The following is a 24956-nucleotide window of genomic DNA, read 5'->3' as shown; positions in this document are numbered from 1 at the left end:
CTCTGTTAAACACACATGTTGGCTCATACTTACGTATCAACAGGAGACTTGAATGTGGAATCAGCCGCATTTTGATGAAAGTTATTTAAAGAATGCGAGATATTGTTGCAAATGAACAAATGTATCAGTTTGTGCGCCGTTGACGTCAGGAATATTTACCGGATTTTGCTTTTTTTTGTTTTTTTTTTAACATTTAAAAAACAATTTTAGGAAACAATAGCAATATTTAGGAAGTAAGATATGCCGTCGTATGTTCTCTGATAAATTCTGTGCATTTTGGTACCTCATTTGTAGAGTTTGGTTGCGTGTATGTTGAGAAAAAGGTATCAATACAGTAGAAATAAGATAGAAGATAACAATCGTTTTTACTTTGGTATGTTTTGATTCCATTTTAAATCCGATGTGCTAATCTTAAGTCAAGCTCAAAAACATGACGGTTATATAATCGTGCAAAATTTGGATTCGGTGACGTCAAAAAACATCGCGGACAATTCGTAAAGACACGAGCGACGGATGCCCTAATCGCCTATCCGACGCTCTCGGGGTCGGAACGGTACATCCCCTTTAAGGGCGAGAGGGAAAAGCTCTTCTCTCGAGGGTTAATAGTCTCTCCACCCCCACCCCCCATATTCTCTCTCCCCCTCCCCACCACAAAAGGGAGAGGAGGTGGGGAACCCTCCCTTCCCCTCTTTCCTCCCCCTCACAACATCCCATCTCTTCGATCCCCGGTCCCGAATAAAAACACGCCCCCTGCAGCAGCCCCCCTATTCCCCTCCAATGCAATTGATAAACCACTACCTCCCACCGCTCCTCCCCCAACTATTCAATAGTTCAATCTCTTATGCCTCATTCACATTACGATTGTTCCAGCGATTGTCGGAACTATCGTGCATTCACAAAACGATTGCTAAAACCTGTGCTGCCCTCTAGTGCTGACATCTAAAGTGAACGGGAAATCGACGGTTAGCAAAGCTGTTGAGGTATGCAGGGACAAGATATTACTGTGTTCAACGTGTATTTACCGAATAATTTTTCTTCCGCCCATATTCTTCCTACTTAGGACAAATCCATGAAAAAATAGGGCTTCAAGAGCTTTTCGTCTTTCTCTTGTCGCTTCCGATTCCGGTCTCCCAGCGCCTAACCATCATAAAGTGGCAACGTTCGGAACTACGTCAACTATTGCCAGGACATGCATTCACACGGCTAGTTCGGCCAACCGCTATCGTCGGGACGATCGCTCGGACAATCGTAATGTGAACGAGGCATTACACACAAGGCAGCCCCTCCTGTCCACATCTTCCCAACGGCTCCGGCCGTCACGAATTTCGTGCGTTTCGTCATACACTGCTATTCGTCAAAATTCGTCAAAAGGCAGCATAATTTCAAATGCTGCGAAGGAATAATTCTCGGGTTTTCCACCAGGCGCGGTTTTTTGTAATTGGTCCCAACGTTTCGAAGGCTTGAGTCTTCCACATTACCCAGGGGTAGAATATGGAGCCAAATTCTTGTCGATATTATATTTATAAACCAATTGGGACCAATTGCCCAAAACATTACCCGGCGGGAAGCCCGAGAAAAATTCCTTCAAACTACACTCGGGAAAAAATCCAATTTCTTCGACCCTGAAGACTAGCAGCAGTGTTAGCGAAACTGTTGTCATCAACAAACAACCAGACGCCAGAAGAATGGAGATTTTGGCATTCGATGCATCTAAAATAACCTAAAACAATTCATAAACATACCTACATTATAATGGAAGTTCATGATTACAGCAGCAAATAGTGTTTTAGTTTATGAACAACGCGTTTCGATGAGGTAATGAATCATCAACAGGTAATAAGTAAATCATTCATTAGTAGGAAAATAAAACGGTTTGAACAATAAGATGACTAATCGTGAAAAAGTACTAAGTCTTAGGTGACCAATCGCTCTTTTTTAAGACAGGGAAATTCACGGTATTTTGCTATCTGAGAAGTCATGGATTATGGAGACGGATTCGCAAGGACGAGAAGCAACGAAGACGCGGTAGCCGTTCGGCAAGATCCAGTGACGTCATTAACTTTTCTGTAAAATAGTTAAGCCCATCGATATTTAGTATCGAATAGCTCGAGAAACAGGCGACGGATTGAAAAACGGAAACGTAAAGTTCTCTTTATTTATCAAATTCTATCACAATTGAAAATAATAAAATAGTGAACTAGCCCATTACAACGAACTCCGCTCCGGAATTCGTTGTCTCGGGATGGAATCGGCTTAACATAATGATGAATTTATTTGGAATTACAAAGACATTTCATTATCTACCCCGTAATCTCCATCTTCATATTTTTATTACCTGCTGCCGAATTAATTATTTTTGTAAGCCCACATCGCCCGGCAAAAGTGAAATTTTTCCATGTATTTCCTTTCATCGCCACTCCTCCGCCGTTTCAAATTCATCATCTCTTTGAGTTCCTGTATCTTTTTTTCACCTTCTGTTTGCATTTTTTCCTGTATATTCGCTTCGAGAAGTGGTGGAGAACCGGCGAGCCGCACAGCAACAATCAGTTACGTCATAAACTTTTGAGCGAGAGTTAAGGCCATAGATCATTCACCGCTACCTCTAAGGATCGATAAACGGCATCGAACCACGCGAAGTATCGACAAACAGTATTATACGGGTCATCCCTTTTTTTTGAACTCTCATAAATGTCAATAACCAAAATTGGAGGCCATTCCAGAAAATGGCATGGAAAGGCCATTTATTTTACTTTTTATTTATACATTTACTTTATTGTTAAATTATTCTACCGGTTTAGCTAAGCTTGGACGGAGTATTTTGCAGATTATTCGGGCCAATCTGCCCTTCCGTCATTGGTCTCCAATTCACAATGATTCCTTCTCCCTTCCATTAATGCCATTCCTCAACCCTCCAACCTCCCCCATCAACCAAGCATTCTTCTCCAACACAACAACTCCAAAACATACCCTTCCCGCTCAGTACTCGCTCGCTCCATCCATACCCTCAGTCTCCTCCGTATCTCACCTAAAGTCTTTTTCTCCTCGCCCACCACGTCCAGCTCTTCTCTTCCCTTCCTAACCTCCCGCTTAACCATCTCCATTCCCCTCCGCACGCATCCACCACTGCCAGGAAATCTTTCTACGACCAGTTAATCAATGCCTGATCATCCGCGAACCTCACTGATTTTAACAACATTCCTCCAACTTCGATTCTACATCTACATAATACCCCGCAAGCCGCCTAAAAGGCGTGTGGCAGGGGGTGTTAGGACACCAGCCGTTTACAGCAAAAAAAAGTGAAGTGTTGTAACGAATTTGGGACTAGCGTTTATTAAAGTCCTTTATCGTTCGGGGGAAAAACGAATTCCCATATATATCCGTTCGGCAAAACATCTCTCTTAATTTATCGCTTCTATCGGACCTGGAAATATAGTGTGGCTCTAATATTATGTTCTCTGTGACGCTCTTAAAGATGTCCATTCTCCATTGTTCAAGCAATCTAAGCCTAGCGCGCAGCCTCCGAGTCTCCAGCGGCTGCCAGCCTAATTCGCTTAACATCTGGGTAACACTGTGTATACGCCCGTAGCAGTTTTTGACGAAACGGGCAGCCTTCCTTTGTATTTTATTCAGTTCGCGGAATTCCTGCATCTTTGGCATACCATGTCTTCCCAACCATTTATTATGCATGAAAATTAAACATCAGAGGCGATATTGCGCAGTTGGCCTAAAGTGAATCAACAATAGAGCAGTATTACGAGCATACCTATTTTGGATTTTCACGTACAAATGTCACGTCTTTCGCTTCTCGGCGTCCAACTCACACGCTGCAAGAGGCTTCATCGCAAAGGGCCCTGCACCGATTGGTTCCGCGGCAATCAGTGAGTGAGCCCGTTGCTTCGGGCGACGCAGCGTGTGCTCGGAGAAGGAGGGAAACAAATTCGCATCGGAGTGCGGGCGGGAGGCGAATGTGGCGCTAGGGCGCGTAATCTTTTTGGGAGGTCACCCGGGGACATGCGCGGCGCTGCAACCCTACCCTCTGGTGGCGAGACTGAGAAGTAGTGTCGCCACTGTGCAGAGCGGCGAAAAAGAGAACGCTTCCCTAATTTCATACGAATTTCGCGCCAGTTCTCGCTCCAAAAAACCTCTGGCAGGTTTTCTAATAAATAAGAAAACGAACTGGTTGCTCGCTTTCCGACTCGGTGCGATAAGCGGGAATGAAAATTGACTACACTGAAGTATTCGAGGGCGGGACCCAGAAAGGATATCTCTATGATGCCCCGCTATCGCCCCAAATTAAGAAAGTCCGTGACTCCGTTCTTCTTCAAAAAATGTGGAACTTCGTTATGCGGTGAAGAGATCATGTCCCACCTAATGCCCAAGCGAATGACATAATTTTTATATCATATACTAAAATAAAATTCTAAGAATGAAAATGGTGTAGTGTTGAGTGATACCCATCCCATTGTGCGGAGTGGAAACTTGGACGACAAAGATGAAACATCAATGAAAAGACTGGAAGCAACGAAGGAAATGAGGATCTTTAGACGGCTTCTCAAAATTACTTGGATCAAGAAAGTTTCAAACCATGGGGCTCTGCGAAGAGCGAGCCTTGATCTCTCTCTAAGGAATCAAATTGAGATGATGAAAATCTCATATCTTTGCAACATTCTGAGAGGGAAAAAGTGCGAAATAATCATTCTGATCTTAGAATGGAGAGCTGAAGGAAAACGCCTGGAAAGAAAAGAGAAGAAAATGTTCGTTGGTACAAAACATGAAAGATTAGACAGCAATGGGGGATACTGGGACCTATTTCAACGGATAAGATTGAGCAGCCAACGCACTGAATAATGTACGTCATCAAAGAGGAACCCTAAAACCATACAGCGTATTCATGGAGCTTCTTCGTCGTCGATAACAGTCATCAATCCTAAGACTGGTTTGACTCTATTCTCCTATCTTTCGCAAACATAATTATTCTGGTTTACATCCTTCATCATCTGCACTAAGATAATTATCAGCATTTGCATTTGAAGAATGCTTTAAATTTAAATCTTGATTAATTGCTTCCTAACTTAAGGTTCCTTCGATTATATAATTCTAAGGTAACAAATGTTGGCATACACAGAGATACTCCAGCTGTTTTTAAGGAGTGTGCTGACTATGAAAAAATGAACCGACCATTGCTGTAAATGAACGATGATAATCCTAATAATGTGCCATTTCTATTTTATAATTTATTCTTGATATGTTCTTACTAAAATTGTTCCGTCGCAATTATAATTTTATTTTGAATGGCTTCTGTCCCGCAATAAATATTATTAATTTCAATGCTTATATTTCCATCTGTTAAGTAGACTCCTCTTTTTAAGGAATGCTCGCTTCGCTTGCGTTATTCCACTGGCTACTTCCTTCTTGTTGGTACTTGGCTTGGCTACTTCATTGTTGGTCACGCGTCTAGTCAAGTAGCTCAAACAACACTCCTGCATCTCCTCAAGTTTATTTGTTCCTAGTTTCAGGTTGGTCGTCGATTCTTCTCTCTTGATGGACAAATTTTCCAATGGCAGTTGTTCGACTCGGGACACGAGACCTCTTCTGAGTTTCCCACCGCGTCGAGTTTTCGAGATGTCGCCCACGTTCCCAGTCATCGCGAAATCCACAGCCAGAATTTCAGGCATGCATAACAAATATTTCCGCGAATATCTCCTGATGCCTACGCGACATCATAAAGACTCATCCGAGCGAAAATATTCCAAAAAAACTCACCATATCTTGAATATGGCACCGCAAATGAACCTTCTTGCCCGATTTAATTTAGTTTCAAGGTGAATGAAAATAATTTGCATCATAAAATAACATTAAAGAAAAATTTTATTAACCCTAATCGATTACCAAATTGAAAGTTAAAAAGTATATAAAACCGTTGTGCGGCGATATATGGAAGTGAATCCTGGCTTGCAAAGAAAGCCCACGAAAAGAAAATGGATGATGCCGCTCACAACTGGCCCCCGATGACATAAATAGCAAACAAAAGTAAATAACAGGGGGTAACAAGTGAAACAACCAAGAATATAGATTCATGAAAAGGAAAGCAATAGGACTAGGAAAATTTCCACTCACAATTACATAATCACAGTATGTTTTGATGCCGATAAACGCGTATGAATTTCAAATATTCGTGTAGGGTACCTGAAATACGTGAAGGTAATGGGATTTTCTTGTTCACCCGTATTGAATCAGTACTTTCCAATGCAATTCCTTTACAGAACAAAAAAAAACTAAAAATTATTTATTTTCGCTAATGTCAACCCTTCTCCCATTTTCGAAATGCCTTGCTCTACGAGTTCATCCTCTTCTCCGTGAACCCTTTGATAATAATAAAAGGACGGAAGTGAGGCATGGACAATATCAGCAGCAGAGAAATCAAGGGCGAGAGCCTTCGAAATGTAGTGTTACAGAAGAATGACGAAAATCAAATGGATCGACCGAGTACGTAATGAGGAAACCCTACGAAGAGTGGGAGAGAAGAGAAACCTCGTGAAAACCTTGAAAAGTAGATGGAACTATGATCTTATAGACCACATCTTGAGACATGATGCCCTGATGAAGACAATCGTCGAGGGACAAGTGGAAGGCAAGAACCGAAAAAGAGGATCTCGAACAAAATATATGGAACAAATAAAGAAGGATGTGAAAAAGAAGAAATACGAAAAGGTTATGTGATAGGATAATTCAGTGGAGAGCTGCGCCAAACCGATGTAACCTAATCTAATCTAATCAAACCAATGTCGTTTTTATGTTGTACATGTTGACGCATAGAGATCTGTTTCAGTGGTTCCCAGAGACATGCTAAAGCTTCTTAAACTCTATTATTGTACTTATACCACTTGCTATAAGCGTTGGAGGATTCATCCAACTATGAAGAAGTAATAATTATGGACCCATATAACTAATTCCTAAGTCAATATCCCTCTTAACATTTCATCGATTTTTTTAAATAAGCCACGAGATATAGGTTTTCGCCCTCATACGATTCTCTCTATGTCATGAAGATTGAATCAATTTAATTCCGAAACGATGGCAAAGATTGTTTTTTTAATCGCCCAAATTGACGACACAAACTCGATATTTTTTATGGATGGGCTTCTCTGCGGAAGTGAGGCATGGACAATGACAGCAGCGGAGAAATCAAGTGTAGAAGCCTTCGTAATGCAGTGTTACAGAAGAATGATGAAGATTAAATGGATCGACCGAGTAAGTAATGAGAAAATCCTAAGAAGAGTGGGAGAGAAGAGAAGCCTCATGAAAACCTTGACAAGAAGACGGAACAACCTTATAGGCTATATCTTGAGACATGATGTCCTGATGAAGATAATCTTCGAGGGACAAGTAATGATGGGAGAAACGGAAAAGGAATTCCTCGAACGAAATATACGGAACAAGTGAAGAAGGATGTGAAAGAGAAGAATTACGTAGGTGTGAACAGATTAGCTGATAGGAGAACTGAGTGGAAAGCTACATCAAAACCAATCCCTAGATTGATGATCAGGCACGATAAAAAAGGAGGTTAACTTATGACAGGATCAAACGAGAGCTAGTCTTTCGTCTCTCTTTCGTGGAGCTATTCTAAAGCTACGAGTCCTCTTGTCACCAAATTACGATTCTTGCTGTATTGAGATTTATCTCAGAACTGTGCCCTTTGGAGAGTAATCTCACGACACTAAAGGTATCCGAGGCTCGAGTCTAGGAGATCTCAACTTAGCGTGTCCACTCAAGGAAAATAACTGAAACATACGTGGCTATTAGTATTGTAAGGCCTGACAAGAAAAGTCTCTCATCTGTCACGACCAGATCTCGTTCAAATTTTGCATGAAGTATAGTTTTTGTTACAGCCGCCAACGCTCAATACTTTTCGAGATATTTCCGAATGGAAAGAACCAGGAAAAATCCCATTATTCCGCCCTCAGTCAACCTTATATTCCGTTGCTAGGACGAAGAGTACTGACGGTGTATTGTCGTGCTGTGGGTTGCATAAATCGAGGCGTTTCCCTGTTACATAACGTCGTTTATATCTCGAGAAGTATATAGCGTTGGCGGCGGAAACAAAAACTACACCTCATGAGTGTCCATTTCCTATCACTTAGCAAAACTTTAACGATGCCTAGTGGTGACAATTGAGGGACTTTCCTTGTGAGACCGGTCTCAGAAGAATGTAACTGTTTCGGTTTCTGAGACTTTTTCTCGAGAGTTGTGAATAATGTGTGTCCACTGGTAACAATTATTGAAGTCTCCGAGACTTATCGCATGTAGTCTCCATGAATAGTCTCTCTCACATTTTCACTATAGTTTTACTCGACTCTCGAGACTTAATATCGGTACTTTTGGTGGACACGTAGCCTTTAGTTGTCACGGAGACCAAGTATGGAATACATTCTCAGTTCCATTATTCATACGGTTTGATTACTAAACATTTACTCTTACAAGGAGAGATATATGCGGCATAATTTATTTCTGGATCTATAACTTTGTATTTAAGACTAAAGTATGGTGGAGAACTCGAAAAAAGCTGCCTGCTTTCCCTATTGATTTGCCTTCTGCTTCGAGGTCTTGCAATGCCGACCACAGCGCCGGGGTAACGTAACTACGGCCTCGTGCGCTTTCCGATGATTATTCGGCAGGCAGGGTTTCGGAGAAGGTGAAAGTGAAAGGGGAGAAAAGTTTTTCTTTTTGAGATACTGTTGAAAATTTTGAATTCCTAAAAAAATAAGAAACTTGAGTTTCAAAATATTCAAACATTTATCAATAATTCAAGGATTTAAATTCTGTAATAGGAAATTTTCCCAGTCTACAAATTAATAAGTTAAGAAAAACAGGAGTCTTACCATTCCTTTGTTGCTTCCCAAACTTGCCGATGGGACGGCGGGAACTGGAAACAACATTGTGGAGTAGAGCGATTTCCGTTGCAATATCAGGACTTATAGCATTCGCTTCCTGCAAGCAAAAGAAGGGTAAAATGTGGCGAAAATAAGGATGGAACATTCACTGAGTGATTTAACGTGAAGGTTGTTTCGGATAGGTGAGGGTAGAGCTCACCCCTGGCTCAGCCACAGGCGTTTCAGTATCACACATTCCAATTCCTTTGTAAATTCCTTTCCCACAAGACTGCCACGCTATCCCTAAAGCGTGTAAAACGATACAGTATTTGGGTTCTAAATTGCGAATTCTTATATTATCACCAAATATGAAATGAAATTTGCAATTGGAAATATTTGGATATTTCCAGTTAAACTACATATGTGTGGTGGATTCTAAATTAACATTCACAGCACTTGAACATCTATATCTATATACATAACCCCGCAGGAAGGTATTAGGACACCAGCCGTTGATAGATAAAAAGGAAATTCCCCTACGACGCACAGTGGGCTGAAATCGAAAAAAGCTGGACAAAACCTCGAAAATGGTTTTTTTGAGTATGGAAGTTGAAACTTTGCACAGTTGTTGCCAACACATTAGTGCATTTTTTGACGCAAAATGTTTTTCATAGGTTGATTTTTTGTATAAAATACATAGCCTCAAAGTTGAACAAATTTGGCGCAAATTGCCCGCTTTGAATTTTTTTCGAAATTCAGCATGTTTAAACTAATGTCACACCTTAAGTAGTAATTCAATAGCAACAAAAATTTATAAAATTGTTAAAAGGTTTGTTAGCATTGATTACCACCAACTTTCACGACTTAGTTGTTGTATTTGTGACCAATACGATACAAAATGGCGGACCCTGTTTTTCGTCGAATTTTTGGGTTTATGTAGGATTTTAAAAAAAGGATCACCGAGTTACCTCGAGATATTTACACCACATATACAAAAAAGTATATAGATTACGATAATCGGAAGTGCAGCTGCGACCACCTGCGACGCCGAAATTAAGATCGATTTTTCGAACGTGCGGCACCGCCCGGAGCTGGCTGCTGGCCACGGGAATTGCCGTACTCGACGGATGTTGGATAGTGAATCATTTTAAGCAAATTTATTGTATAAAAGCTATGATATATTATTACTACATTTATTTTCCTTTTGTTATAACCTGATTTCTTTACTCTCTTGTAATATTTATAGTCGATGCAGTACAAAATGGTGGACGCTAATTTCAGTAACATTTTTGCCCGTGTGTGGCTATATAAAAAGAAGGACACCGAGTTGCTCTCAGATATTTACATCGTAATTGCATCAAGCCTTTTAGAGTCTCCATCCACAGAAATAATCTGCGACCGTTCGCAACAAACAAAATAAAAATCGATGTTTCTACCGTGCCGCGCAGTCCGCGGCTGCTCCCTGATTATTGCTTGGAAACCGCTGTGCTCTTCGTCACTCTGTACACATGGTTTCACATGACTCCGACAGTTCATAAGGTTCTAATACACAGAGCATATATAGCTTCAGAGATGATTCTTCCTTTAGGGCAATTATCTGAAGAAGAAATTGAAGCACGCAATAAAGATACCAGAAAATATCGAGAAAGCTTCAGCAGGAAGCACTCAAGAATATCTACCAACAATGACTTATTTCGCCGGCTCCTCCTGACCTCGGATACAGTAATATCCAACGCCGCACCCCTAATTACGAAGATATCCCGAAGAATGCCGATAGAAGTGAGGAATTTACTGTTACTAAATGACGATGAGCCAGAAATCCTGCAGCCTGGAAGTGAAACCGACAGTTCTTCAACCGACTCGGAGTGATACTATTGCACGTACATGGGGAAAGTTCAACAGTTATTTAGATATTCATTGATAACCTTTTATCAAAATGAAACGGCTGAGAAAAAAGCCTAAAAGCCTATACTGTTAATAATAACATTAAATACATCCTCAACAAAGACTATGCATTCATAGCGTTTTATAATGTACGCTGCGTCACGAAATTCCATCCGCCCAGGGAGCAGCCGCGGACTGCGCGGCACGGTAGAAACATCGATTTTTATTTTGTTTGTTGCGAACGGTCGCAGATTATTTCTGTGGATGGAGACTCTAAAAGGCTTGATGCAATTACGATGTAAATATCTGAGAGCAACTCGGTGTCCTTCTTTTTATATAGCCACACACGGGCAAAAATGTTACTGAAATTAGCGTCCACCATTTTGTACTGCATCGACTATAAATATTACAAGAGAGTAAAGAAATCAGGTTATAACAAAAGGAAAATAAATGTAGTAATAATATATCATAGCTTTTATACAATAAATTTGCTTAAAATGATTCACTATCCAACATCCGTCGAGTACGGCAATTCCCGTGGCCAGCAGCCAGCTCCGGGCGGTGCCGCACGTTCGAAAAATCGATCTTAATTTCGGCGTCGCAGGTGGTCGCAGCTGCACTTCCGATTATCGTAATCTATATACTTTTTTGTATATGTGGTGTAAATATCTCGAGGTAACTCGGTGATCCTTTTTTTAAAATCCTACATAAACCCAAAAATTCGACGAAAAACAGGGTCCGCCATTTTGTATCGTATTGGTCACAAATACAACAACTAAGTCGTGAAAGTTGGTGGTAATCAATGCTAACAAACCTTTTAACAATTTTATAAATTTTTGTTGCTATTGAATTACTACTTAAGGTGTGACATTAGTTTAAACATGCTGAATTTCGAAAAAAATTCAAAGCGGGCAATTTGCGCCAAATTTGTTCAACTTTGAGGCTATGTATTTTATACAAAAAATCAACCTATGAAAAACATTTTGCGTCAAAAAATGCACTAATGTGTTGGCAACAACTGTGCAAAGTTTCAACTTCCATACTCAAAAAAACCATTTTCGAGGTTTTGTCCAGCTTTTTTCGATTTCAGCCCACTGTGCGACGTTCCGCCTGGCACTTATAAAAGTCCTTTACAGTTCGGGAAAACGAATTCCCATACTTATCCGTTGGGCAAAATATTTCCCTTAATTTATCGTTGGAAATACAGCGGGGATGTAATACGATGTTCTCCGAGTCGCTCTTAAAGATATATATATTCTTAATTGCTCAAGTAATCTAAGCTTAGCGCGCAGCCTCCGGGTCTCCAGCGGCTCCCAGACTAATTCGTTTAACATCTGCCATACGCTTTCCGTACGCCTGTAGCCACAGATATATACAATAGATTGGCAATGGGAGTGGGGGGGGTGAAGCCATGCCTTTCTGCTGGCGGCCATGTTGCTTTCACCGACCTATGCGTTTGCGTAAGTAGGGAACTGGAGGAAAATTACATTGTGAAAGATAATGGCGCATTGATTAAGGCTATGAACTATAGAAAACGTTGTCATTTTCGTTTAAGATGTATCCAATTAAAAAGAAAGGGACCGATCTTGACACTTACGTGGTAAATTAACCAATCTTTGAGCGGAACATAACCGTGACGAAGTTATGAAATTGGTAATATAAGCTGAGCTAAGATTAATACTAATTCGGTTCCTGCTCAATATTATGGAATTGGAATCCATATGCATGAGTTATCTCGAAAAAAAAAGATTGTGTCCCAAATGTAGAAGGGGCGTAGCAGATGGGGAAAATGGTTAACTACGTCGTCTGCTAGTGTAGGAAGGTAGCCTACAATCGTGAATACATGGTATTGTTCACCCTTAGATTTACCAGCGACATTGTCACACTATTCAAACAAAATAATTCGAAAATTCCAAAGGTTTGATGCTTCCACTTACTGTATTTTTGTTGTCAAAGAGTTGTTGCTCAGTTAGAGTTGTCAAGTAGACGAAAAACGTAGAAGCAATGCTACCTAACCTTTCACTGCCATAAGTAATCGGGCCAAAAATATTACGTAATTAAATTTGATTCAACCTATTTAAACCCATTATGATCTAACTTTCTGAGCAAGGCATGCTGCTTGGTGCTGTAAAATGCTTTTCTGAGGTCGTAAAGAGTCAATGCGATTGAATTCCTATCCTTAAGCATCAGAAATATAATTTACATTATTTTATATAGGCAGTGTTTTGGATTTCCCCTCACGATCACCCAATTGCGAACTTGAAAAGAAGTTATTGGCTTAAAAAACTCAACGATTTGATCCATGATCATCAATAATCAGTTTCATGTTGTTATAATATTCGAAGGGGAAGCAGACTATAATATAAATCTTACATCATGAGGGGGTACGTTTTTAATTAGAATTTCTATCTTACCGGGATAAGTGATTATAACAGACACCATGTTCTATATAGAAGCCACAAAATGATCAAATACCTGATAAGTGCTACATGGAAAGGTTGAATTATAATGAATGTGACCGCGTCATTTCACCGCGAGCACATGCAAACCATTATTTAAGCGATCAGTTTCTCGGAATTTCACTCAATAGATATTAACAAAGTCAAAACTTATGCTTTTGAAAGAAATTCGTTAAGTTTCCAGATAGAGTTAAATGTGCATAATACACGCTCTACATATCTAAATAAATAATAATACTACAACGGAAATAAAATTCCGATACAATGTAATAATGCAACAGCGGAAAGTATATGACATAATGGAAACTGGAGAAAGTCTTTTCTTGGTAAACACAGAAAACACAACTGAAAACATCATGATGATTCCGTCATCAAAACACAGACACCGAGACAGAGAATGCACATGTTATTAACCCCTCAACGCCGTCATGCGTACCCAGTACGCTTCCTGACCTACTGTATATAATTTTTTTTCTCCGCCAGATATTGTATTTTAGATTAAAACAAATTGCTCTATCTTTTGAAGAAATGCTTTCCCTCTCCAATAAAATATTCATAACGACTTTAGGCCTTCAGAAATTTTTAAAATGATTCGATGAAATTCCGTTTTAAACCAGCACATTGACGACTTCGGTCGAAAAACTCAACGCCTATATTTATTCAAACGCTTGAAAAATTATTATATAGTAGCGCACTACATTATGCAAGTTTACAAAAATTTTTAATGATAATGATCGTATATTATGAACGATATAAATTATTGAATGATAGTATGCCAATAAGGTGAAGTCTTCTTAATCTCATCCGGCCGCTGGGATGGTATTTAAATAAATGCCCGCCGCGCTTGAGGGGTTGATTACCGATCCTAGAGATATGAAGCTACTGAATTTGAAATGATATCGCTTTCAGAAACTCCGGTAAATATCCGCTTCCGTCACACACCTTTAGAATTTGTTTTCGAGAGCAATTTGCATTTCAGCAAAAATAACGTGTCACAGTTTCATGATGCTATTTCTACAACTATGTGAATTTTGCCAACAATAAATTTAAAAAGGTAGAGCATAACCTGCACTTCACGTGATATAAATTTCGTGGCGATACGTACAAAAAAAAGGCTTTGGAAAATATTTTCATGCTCTGTGAGATGGAAGCGGAGACATTACTGAACGCAAACCATGCTTTCCTTATATCTATTATTTACGCGTGTAGAGACACATTTTCGCCCCCAGGAAAATTTCCCCTCGTAGTATACTTAAATGTGCACCCCCACATAACGCAGTAGTTCACCATTCTTCTTTTATAAAGCTCCAAAAGCAGGAAAAGTAGCCTCTCAAATACACGTATGTTAATGGCACATGAGCAACGGTCGGTGAAAGCAAGATGGCTAGTTGCGCAAAATTCTTCTGCCGGCCGGCTTCAGCGCCACCGTGAGGAAAACATAGGCACTGCCAATCTATTGTATATATCTGTGCCTGTAGCTGTTTTCGACGAACCGCGCAGCTTTTTTTTACTATTTTATTAAGTCCACGGATTAAGTTTTTCTGCACTGAATCCCGTATGCTCGCTGCATATTCAAGGTGTGGCAGGGTGAGTGCGATATAGCACCACTCTTTTGTTTTTTCATGCGAAAATCTTTCCACAATCATTAAATCCTCAGTATTCAAAAGTTCTTGTGATAGTAAAGAAATGAAAATAAGAAGTATTATTCCCAAAAGTCAATCAAAATGGGAATAAAGCTCAATCTTACCAAACAATCTTAAAACCAACTCTCAAAAACAATCTTACCCCGTCTCGGGCTCGTTAAGACAGATCCTCCTCCCGGATGATGGTTGCCAAGCCAACAGGGAAACCTTTTTTTGGAAACTTTAATTCCTAATTTAATTGAATTCTGAACATACGACTTTAATTCCCAAAGGCTTAAACCGGGACCCCAATATTCCATACCTACTCCACTAGCAATGGCAAAACTGCCCAAAATTAAGAAATTCACCGCAAAACCCGCACAGTGAATTAGAAATTAGTGTTTTCCAATAAAACTTGGTTCGATGAAAAACATTTAACGACTTCCATTGCTGAATTATAATTTTTTAAACTCAGAATGTTGAGTTCTCCATACCAAAAACTTTGCATTGATACACAAAAATTTCCAAAATCTCCGCTCTACACAAACCGACCATAAACACCTCGGAAAACTCTAATTTTGAATTATTATAATCCAGAATGTGGAGTTTTGAAGATAGCTGTAGCTTGACTTTTATTCCTGTAAGAAATTGAATTGAATTTTACGGAAACAAAGCCTTCGTCCTGGCGTTTAATTGAAGGAAGTCCAGGGACAACTCATCCCCTTTAACTCGCGTTGAGCCGAGGGAGGAAAGAGATGAAATAGAGCCTCAGAATAGCCTTTAACACTCTATCCCTTTCATTTCAAACATTAAATTTAACCAAAATTTGTTCTCAAAATTCTTGGAATTAGAAATAGCACTTCCAATTTTGACCGATGAAAATTAAACAGATTTTCGCAACGAGCACGATTTTTCCCACAATGACGTACCTATGAAAAACTCCTATCCGGAAGCAGTGTTTACTGCGTAAAAGTGAAAGCGTTTTCACCGAAAGAGACTTTCAAGAAATATGATTTATTGCAGCTCCCTTTTGATATGAATCAATCCTTGCAATTGTCCTTCTTATAACTTGCCTAAGTTTACAGCTGAATTACATGCCAGATTTGGATATTCGTTTAATTCTTTTTCATTGATGGGATTTGCTTTCTTAGAAAAAGATCTGAAAACTATTGAAAAACGGATCTTCACATGTAAACGCTACGTGATGCCTGCCGTAAAGATTGCAGCACCTGACCACGGCCCAAGCGCATGAGGTCAAGTTCATTAAAAAGTCATACTTGTCAGTTTAAAAGAAAGTCAAAATATAATTTCACAGCGAAGGAACTGCTTTCGAGAATTAAATTCTTTGCAATTGGTGTTCCATGGGTAAGTTAGCAGCGTGATCACCCTTTATTCCTCGCAATCCATTAACTTGCAACTCAATATGTTTCTAAAAATAACGTTCCCAGACCCACATTCCATAGAGCCACAGAACAGGTACGTTCCTAGACCCTTTTTAACTTCTACTTGCTCCTCAAATACAAAAAATTTACATTATTTTCAAAATACAGCTCGCATTAACAACCCTATTCACAAATACAATACCTGAGTTATTAATTGAAACCTTACGTTGGTTCACTAACATGATCGAATCGATCTTCTCAAAAACACCAGGTGAAACATAATTGCTTTGTTATTGAAGCTCAAACAATTGACTTGAATTTTTTCACAGAGTTAGATTTTTAACAGTGCTCATTTGGAAGGTCTTCACAACACTCCGAAGTCATTTATCCGGTAAAATCCATTATTAACTGCAAACCGATAGATATCACGATCCAGTGGCTGATCTATGTGGGAAGGGCTAAGGGGGCTATAGCCTTCCCCTTGGCTATCCAATTTACATTACTTTCCGGCCCCCACTACTGCTGAAATGTTAACTCCCACTTTCCCCCCCCCCTTGTCCCTATTCTAGATTCGCCACTGTCACGATCCAAAAAAATATGACGAGTAATAAAGCCATCAAAGATTACGCTTCGTAAGGGAAATATTATGCCGACGGTGAATTTCAGAAATAACGCGGATTTTTGAGTTGAAATGTTTGAGGTACATTTATTTAAATATTGAAACAGAGATGTGATCCGCATGCTCCGGGAAGATGGAAGTTTTTTTCATTTTCTTTTGTCGCCAGAATAAAATTATATATTAAAGAGAGTTTGCTTGTTTTTCTGTTGAAATATTCGTATATATAATGAAATATCCTACCATTATTTGAGCAACGCAAGTTTTAAAAACTTTGTTGATACCTTAAAAACAGATCTTTTGTCAAATAGGGCACCTAACTTCCAAATGTGTTTATAAATATTTTATGAAGCATTTTGAAAATAATAAATTACTATTATCATCATTATTATTATTATTAGGTTTTCTTCGTTGCGTGACTGTTGGCATACCTGACCAGGAATCGAGAGATCTGGGATCGAATCCCGACTTATCCCAATGATCTACAAACAGAAAATTTGCCCAATGGCAGAAATAACAAATAATAATGGACCGACTCAAGTCGCTCATGGATTTTTTTCTAATCTTTCAGAAAACAGAGAAGAAAAGAAGGCAAAATGGCTGGCGTCGTCGCTTTGGTTTCGAGGGCTCTGCTGGCATCGCTGGTTCTCCTCGCCTGCGCAAGCGCCCTGGATCCTTCGGCGCGCGTAGTGGGGGCTCGTCGCAACGCCAGGATGGCGAGCTTAGCGGCTTCCGGAATGGTGTTCCCAGGTTCGATACTTCGAAAACCTAAAGTATACACAACTCCTCAAAACGGGTGGAAAGACATAAAAGAGGGAGATTGAGGAAAAGACTATAACCCCCAACAAAAATATTAACTCTCCAGTGATGTGCCAAATGCATAGTGAGAGAATTAAATGAGCGAAACCTTAAATCGGTCAATTATTCAAATTTTGAGGCTAAAATATTCTTTTACATTCAACCATAGAAAGTATAACATAAATGACAATATAAAGGGTGTCCCATTTATCTTGACCACCCGAAATAGCTTTTTGTCGAGATGCAAATTCAAAAATGTGTCAAGCAAATGTTCATTAGCCGTCAGGGGGACATCAATCAGCAAGATTGCCTTCCTTGTAGCTTTGTTATTTACAAAGATATGAACAGGAGGAGTTATAGGACAGGAAATGAATTGCCGAATAAAAAATATAGGGTGCCATTTAAAAAAGACATACCGCTGCTCATATCTTTGTAAATAACAAAGCTACAAGGAAGGCAATCATGCTGATTAATGTCCCACTGACGGCTAATGAACATTTGCTTGACACATTGTTGAATTTGCATCTGGACAAAAAGTTATATCGGGTGGTCAAGATAAATGGGACACCCTGCATACCAGTGGTTTTGCAAAAATTTTGATTAATTTGGCAATGAATGAGTTGGAGTTAAATAAGGAATTGTTTTTCTTGAAATGCACTCAACATTTAGGCTAAATAATTAATTTGTTTTGGTGAAAAAAAACTCTGAGGCTCCATAATAAGCACATAGCAGTGTTCGATGATCTTCCGCATGACGATAATCATTAAGTTAAACGAATAAAATTAGCCAATGATTCACGGGGTTATGATATGCTCACGGCAATGTTGAAATTCATGCATTATCAACGTAGTTCAGGAAAACTCCAAGCGATAGTTTCATGAAGCGTTATATACCATTTTATCCATTATACTAGCTCGTCCTCAAAAGAAACACATCGATCAGAATGTTTATTATATAACACGTGTGTGGTTATTTCTTTCTTAGAATATAATAATCCATTGATGTTTATATTTAATAGAAAAGGCTCATAAAGTGAACCGTGTGTACACATATATTTTTATATGTTTCTAAAACTTGGCCGCAAGAATTCTGTGGGAAGAGACGAAAATGTTTACTGTCCCCTGTTAACAATTGCCTAAACATCCATCTCAAATAACACTAATGCTTTTCGTAGCGCACAATTATTTGAAATGAAATTAAATTTGGGTATAAAATGAGTCGTACGACACAATATATATTAAACTTCATTGAAATATGCCATGAGAATCCTACTGGAAAGGCATTTCCCGCGATTCGCGTAGGCCGGCTATAGCCTGAATCATACGATCATTTTTTTTCGTCGCGAAAGTGATCACTCGAGCGATCCCTTTTCCCGTCGCGAGGAGCGATCGCTCTAGTGATCATTTTTCTGAATCACAAGGTCACTCCCGCCGTCGCTTTTCGCATCACTTCCGATATCACAGCTCGTTGTCATGGGACCCGCCTCACGAAAATATATAGCGTGTTTGTTTATCTATGTCGTTCCCACAATTGTCAAACGCTGCGCTGCAATCACACCATACAGTCATGCGTTCTGATTGGCTGATCTTGGGTTTTAGGGACGGTTTTAGCGATGGAAAAAACGACCGGACGAGTGATGAAAATAGCGATGGGAATCCTCATCGCGATCGCGAAAAGCAATTGCCGGCGACGATCATTTTTAGAGTCATCATTCTAGTGATCGCGATAGAGATCACTTTCGCGACGAAAAAAATTGATCGTGTGATTCAGGCTTAAATAAAAGTGGGGTTAGGCAGATTTCCGGTCTTTACACCTCCGAGGCCTATGGTACCGAAGTCAATAACGCGGCGACGACCAAGAGATGTCTCCTCCGTTAGAGGTAGTTCATCAATTGTCACTTTAAATCGCTGTCCTACAAAGTGTATTCAGAAAATGACGGGAACTAAATTATTATACTTCTCGCGAGTTTGGAAAGTGCGATTGTGCCCCAGAAGCATGATTAATTTTCACCTGTTTACTTTCTCCATGGAAACCGCTTAAGTATGACGTGTTTTATGAGCATGACGATTTTCGGTTCACACTTCATTACTTGTTCGTGAATTTTTGTCCAAAAATTACTGTAAAGATGCTCCAGCCTCCATATTCGCCGGACATAACTCCGTGTGATTTCTTCCTATTTCAAAAAATAAGGAGAATATTAAGGGTCAGTCGTTTTATAAGCATTGATGACATTAAATGAAATCGCTGATAGAGCTAAGGCCTTTTCCAAAGATCGAGTTTAAGAAGTGTTTCGAGGATTGGATTAATCGCCGGCATAAGCGAATAATACCTTACGGGAACTATTTGAAGGTGACGAAGTTAGACGAGTATATGCTAAATATAAATGTAGATAAATCAATAAATATTTTTATAAAAACATTTTCCCGTTATTTTCTGAACACACCTCGTACTTCATCAGGTGAACTGGAAATGAATTTGACTTTACAATGTGGACACATGGACATTTAGGAAAGAGAATGAGAAAAGACTGTAGTCCCTCGAGATGTGGGCGTGGATATGAATGGAGAGGGAGAAATGGACGGAGAGGAAAAGGAACGAAGAAGTGCTGGACATGGTGGGTGAGGAGAGGCAGCTTCTGGATGATATATGGAGGAGACAAAACGTATGGATGGAGCGAGTACTGAGCGGGGAGGGGATGTTGTAAAAAAAATGTTAGCGGGTAGAATGTTGAGTATACGAAGGATAGGATGAGAATAGGTTTTTTTTAAGGTACAATGAAAGAAAGAGGGCCTTATTGTGAACTATAGAGGGAAGCCCTTGAAAGGAGGGGACACTAACATAACTCTTCTTAAATACTCCATGGAAACATATCTTAATAGAGTAGTTTCCTTCATCATAGAAAAAGAAAGTCATTGATTGCGATTCGTTACCCACCATAAGTGTAGCCATGATACCTATACAAATAATTTGGTTTTAGAAATTCCAGTTTACACGAATGATAATGGCCAATTTTAACCTAATTTGAAAAAGGCCAGATTGGCGCCCATGCGGTGCCACTCCACGTGACGTCACAGCATGCATGAGGCACAGAGCTCAGGGAAACATCTCTTAATAACCACCTATTAAAACTGCCCAAGGTCGGAATGTTTCCTTCGTTTGATAGGGTATTAATAATCCTTATTAATCCAAGCGCTACCTGCTAGCTGGGTACTCTGACACCTGCTAGCAGCCTGCATCGTTGCGACGCTCATAGCCTCGCACCAAGGTGGCCTCACACGGCGGGAGCCGGAACCAGAATGACGTCTCACGGGCTTTTCCCAGCATTCATACTCAGCCGCCGCGTTGCCGGCCCTTAAATATATTCACTTTCCATTTAATCGCGAAAAATAGATATAGTCATTTAAAAATCTAAAAGCGTAAAATACGTAATCCAGGAGTAATAATCTTTCGATTTATTCAATAAAAATTAATAGGAAACCACCCTATTGGTGTAATATTTTAATATTAATAATTGGCTCTTTTGAAAACGCCTTAAATGTGATTTCAACTGTTACCCTTCACGCCATTTCAGGAACAAGGTACTGCGGCCGAGTCGACAACCCAAATGCCTTCGTCTATTATTCAGCTGTGGACCAATGCTGTAAGGCCCTCAAGGACTGTCCTGGAGCCGTCATCATGCCTGGGCAAACAGATGCCATCACCCAAATAACAAACACGTGCCCAATCCTTCCACTGTGAGTACTGTGCAAGGCCAGGTAGGGGTTATTCCGCATTTCCGACTGAATATGACCACTTACGGAGACATGTGGGATATTCTAAAGAATCGTTCGTGTCGTGAGGGCGACATGCGAGGTCGCAAGGGCGACCTGTGGACCACCGTAGCATTTTTAAACACAATAAAATACAAAATAGGATAATTTCCTTCATCAAAGAAAACGAAAGGCATGGATTGCGATTCCTTACCCACCATTAGTGTATTCAAAATATACAAATTATTTGGTTTTAGAAATCCCAGTCCAGACGAATGGCAATGGTCAATTTTGACCGCATTTGAAAAAGTCCAGATTGGCGCCCATGCGATACCACTCCGCTTGACGTCACAGGAACCTAGTTTCTATACGAGTAGATAGGAGTTTTACATCGTCTGAGATTACCAATGCATGCATTAGGCACAGAGCTCAGGGAAACATGTCTTAATAATCACCTATTAAAACTGCCTAAGGTCAGAAAGTTCCTTTCGTTTGATAGGGTATTATTAATCATTATTTTAGCGAAGCACTGCCTGCTAGCAGGGCACTCTGCTACCTGCTAGCATCCTGCATCGTATCAGCGCTCAAAGCCGTCGCGTTTTCGCGCGCTTGAAATTTTTCACTTTTCATTTCACTTTCATCATATGCGAAAAATAGATATCGCCATTTAAAAATCTAAATGCCTGAAATACGTACTCCAGGAGTAATAATCTTTCGATTTAGGCAATAAAAAAATAATACGGAACCACCCTATTTGGTGTCATTTTTCTGTATGAACATCAGACAGCCTATGCATGCGAGATAATTCACTCTGATGCTCAAATGCACTTGAATTCCTTCTTACAATCACAGAATAACACTGTGTGGGAGTACAATCACACTAAAATGGCTTATCTTTCCGCAGGAGAGACTGTAAATGCGATGATGCGTTTCTCAAATGCCTGCAGAACGTTCGCTCCCTGGCAGCAGTAGCGGTTGGGAGCATATACTTTGACGGATTCTCTCGAAAATGCTACACGGAAGACTTTCCTCTGAAATGCAGATCCCAGCAGCAAATTCAAAAGTGAGTAAACACCGCCATGTTCACACAAATATGAAGGTGGAAGTAATATCTTTTTCGTCTGAATCATTTCCGTGCCTTCCTCAGTCGGAGACAAATCAACTTCACCTGTATAACTATACGGATCATCGATCCGTCCACTGAATTCTTTAAAAAATGTCATGCCATACTTCCTAAAATATATCCACATTCGCAAATTTAAACAATTTTTTATTTTACATTTTTTAAATTTCTTTCGACCTTAATATGGATTTTTCTCGTGCATCCGACCGTGACAGGTTCTCCATCGTCACCGACGTGTCGATAGAATATTTTTTCGACGTCCAGAGACGGCTGAGGACGATGGAAAAATACCCGAAACGTCGCACAGTGGTCTGAAATCGAAAAAACCTAGCCAAGACCTCATAAATGTTTTTTTTAGCATGGAAGTTGAAACTTAGCGTAGATTTTGTCAATACATTATGACATGTGTTGAAGCCTGCCGTTTTTCATAGGTTGCTTCTTATCACAAAATGCACGACCGAAAAGTTACATAAATATCGTAAAAATTGCCCGCATTAAATTTGTCTAAATTATTCATATTAAAAGTGATGGCATACCTTTTTTAGCAACTAAATGAAACAAAAAACTCACGATGTCAGTAAACGGTTTGTTATGGTATATTTTCATCTATTTTTACCATTTGTTTGTTTCATTTGATACCAATGCGATACAAAATGGAGGATCCTGTTTTAAAACAAATTTTTGTGCTTATTAAGGGTTATAAAAAAATGGTCACCGAGTTACCTCGAGATATTTACACAACAGATACAACAAAGCGTGTAGAGTGTGATCCGAAGACATGATCTGCGAATGCCTGTCGAAATTAAGAATTCAGGAAATTAATAAAACCGAGGATTGAGCACAATTTGAAAAAAAATTACTACGGGCAATTTTCGCAATTTTTTTCACGATTGAGGCCATGTATTTGGCCTAACAACCTGTAAAAAACGGTACGTGTCAGAAAATCCAATAATCTAATGACAACAACTGTGCAAAGTTACAACTCCCATACCTAAAAAACCATTTTTTTCAGTTTTGGTCAGCGTTTTTCCATTTCAGCTCACAGTACGTTGGCGAAAAAGGAGCACATGACTCGGTTGGAAGCCCGAGAAAGATTCATCTTCATTCGCCAGGATAACACAAAATCCTAATTCATTCAATCACATCTCTGGCCTACTCACAAAAAATGGCCAAATAAGAAAAGAAGACAATTTTAATTTTTTTCTCCAGCTCGATGAAAGTTAAAGGATGTGGTCTAAGTGAATAAGGGCATAAATCAAAACATTTTACCAAGCAAAAACATACTGCTTATAATGTATGAAAATCATCTTTGCCTATGTTGCCCATGTTCAAAATTAGATTGTATAACATTGTTTTCGAACCATATTTAGCCCTGATAATGGAAAACGCCATTTCCGAAACGTCTGCTGGTTAGCTTTTTCATTCATTTTTTATTAGAACCTAAACTCCTTATGAAATACCATTATTGTAAATTGAATGGTGGAATTTTCTCTTGCAGGTGCCCCTTCTGTTTTGGCGGATACTGCACCGACACAACTGCACCTAAGGTCTGGCACACTCGCCCGGATAATTATTTCTTGAGCAGGCCGGCCACGGCGGCGATCCAGCCTCCAGCATGCTGAGATACCACAGAAAGATCGTTATGAGAGAAAGGTCGCGGAGAATGAAGACGTCTCATGGTCGCGAACTAAATGGAGACTCATTCCAATGCTAGGGAGTGTCTGTGAGCTTGGTAACCTCCCTATGTTCACTTGTTTTTTTTTGTTCGTCAAATATTTTTAATATTTCGCCAGAGCATTTATTTCGTGTACCCCAAGGAAAGGGGCTAGTGAATTTTTTATGCCATAAATAAACTATTCAACGCAACAAAATATATTCTTTCTGTAAATTACCGAAGTCTTACCACACCACCTAAAGAAACATGTCCTTGTATATGGCCCAGAAGGTCGTCATTGACACTGATGGGAATAATTTCGATCGGTTCTCATTCCGAACGGTGGATTCCGATTGGTTTGCGCACGGATAGGATTTTATTGTGTTCGAAATTTTTCATTCCTAGCATGATATGAGCGCCCTCACAATGAGTCGTCGGAGAGATAAATTATAAACGCAACAAATGCCGATTGCGATGCTAACCAATCGAAATCAACCGTTTGGAATGAAAACCGATCGAAATAATTCCAAACAGAGTGGAGCACACATCCCCAGGGAACAGTACTTTCCCTCCATACCTGAATGAGTAAACTTCAAACGCCTGTGACCACGCCAGGGATTGAACTTTACCCATATCTATTCTACCTTACCTTCGAGTTAACTTGGATTATACTCTGCTCATTTTATCTCTGCGGGTGAGCTGGTGTGGCCAAAGCAAAAGGAGATGAGGGGAGGGTAGGTTTCTCGACATGTGACTTTGCCTTTGCCAATCAGCAAACAGTAGGCGTGGCCTCAGTGAG

General features: G+C 39.7%; 1 protein-coding gene across 1 annotated transcript in view; it reads left to right on the top strand.

Moving 5' to 3' along the window:
* Nucleotides 1-24374, top strand: part of LOC124156585 (phospholipase A2-like) — a 44145-nt gene extending 19771 nt beyond the window's left edge. The window contains exons 2-5 of the mRNA XM_046531216.1: nt 17405-17583; nt 21203-21365; nt 22285-22443; nt 24002-24374. Of these exons, the coding sequence (XP_046387172.1) occupies nt 17430-17583; nt 21203-21365; nt 22285-22443; nt 24002-24125 (600 nt within the window). The 5' untranslated portion in view covers nt 17405-17429 and the 3' untranslated portion in view covers nt 24126-24374. The remainder of the gene's footprint in view (nt 1-17404; nt 17584-21202; nt 21366-22284; nt 22444-24001) is intronic.
* Nucleotides 24375-24956: the final 582 nt, after the last annotated feature.

The sequence above is a fragment of the Ischnura elegans genome, chromosome 3 (genome assembly GCF_921293095.1).
Source record: "Ischnura elegans chromosome 3, ioIscEleg1.1, whole genome shotgun sequence".
Lineage (NCBI taxonomy): Eukaryota > Metazoa > Arthropoda > Insecta > Odonata > Coenagrionidae > Ischnura > Ischnura elegans.
This window is presented reverse-complemented; position numbering and strand designations above follow the sequence as displayed.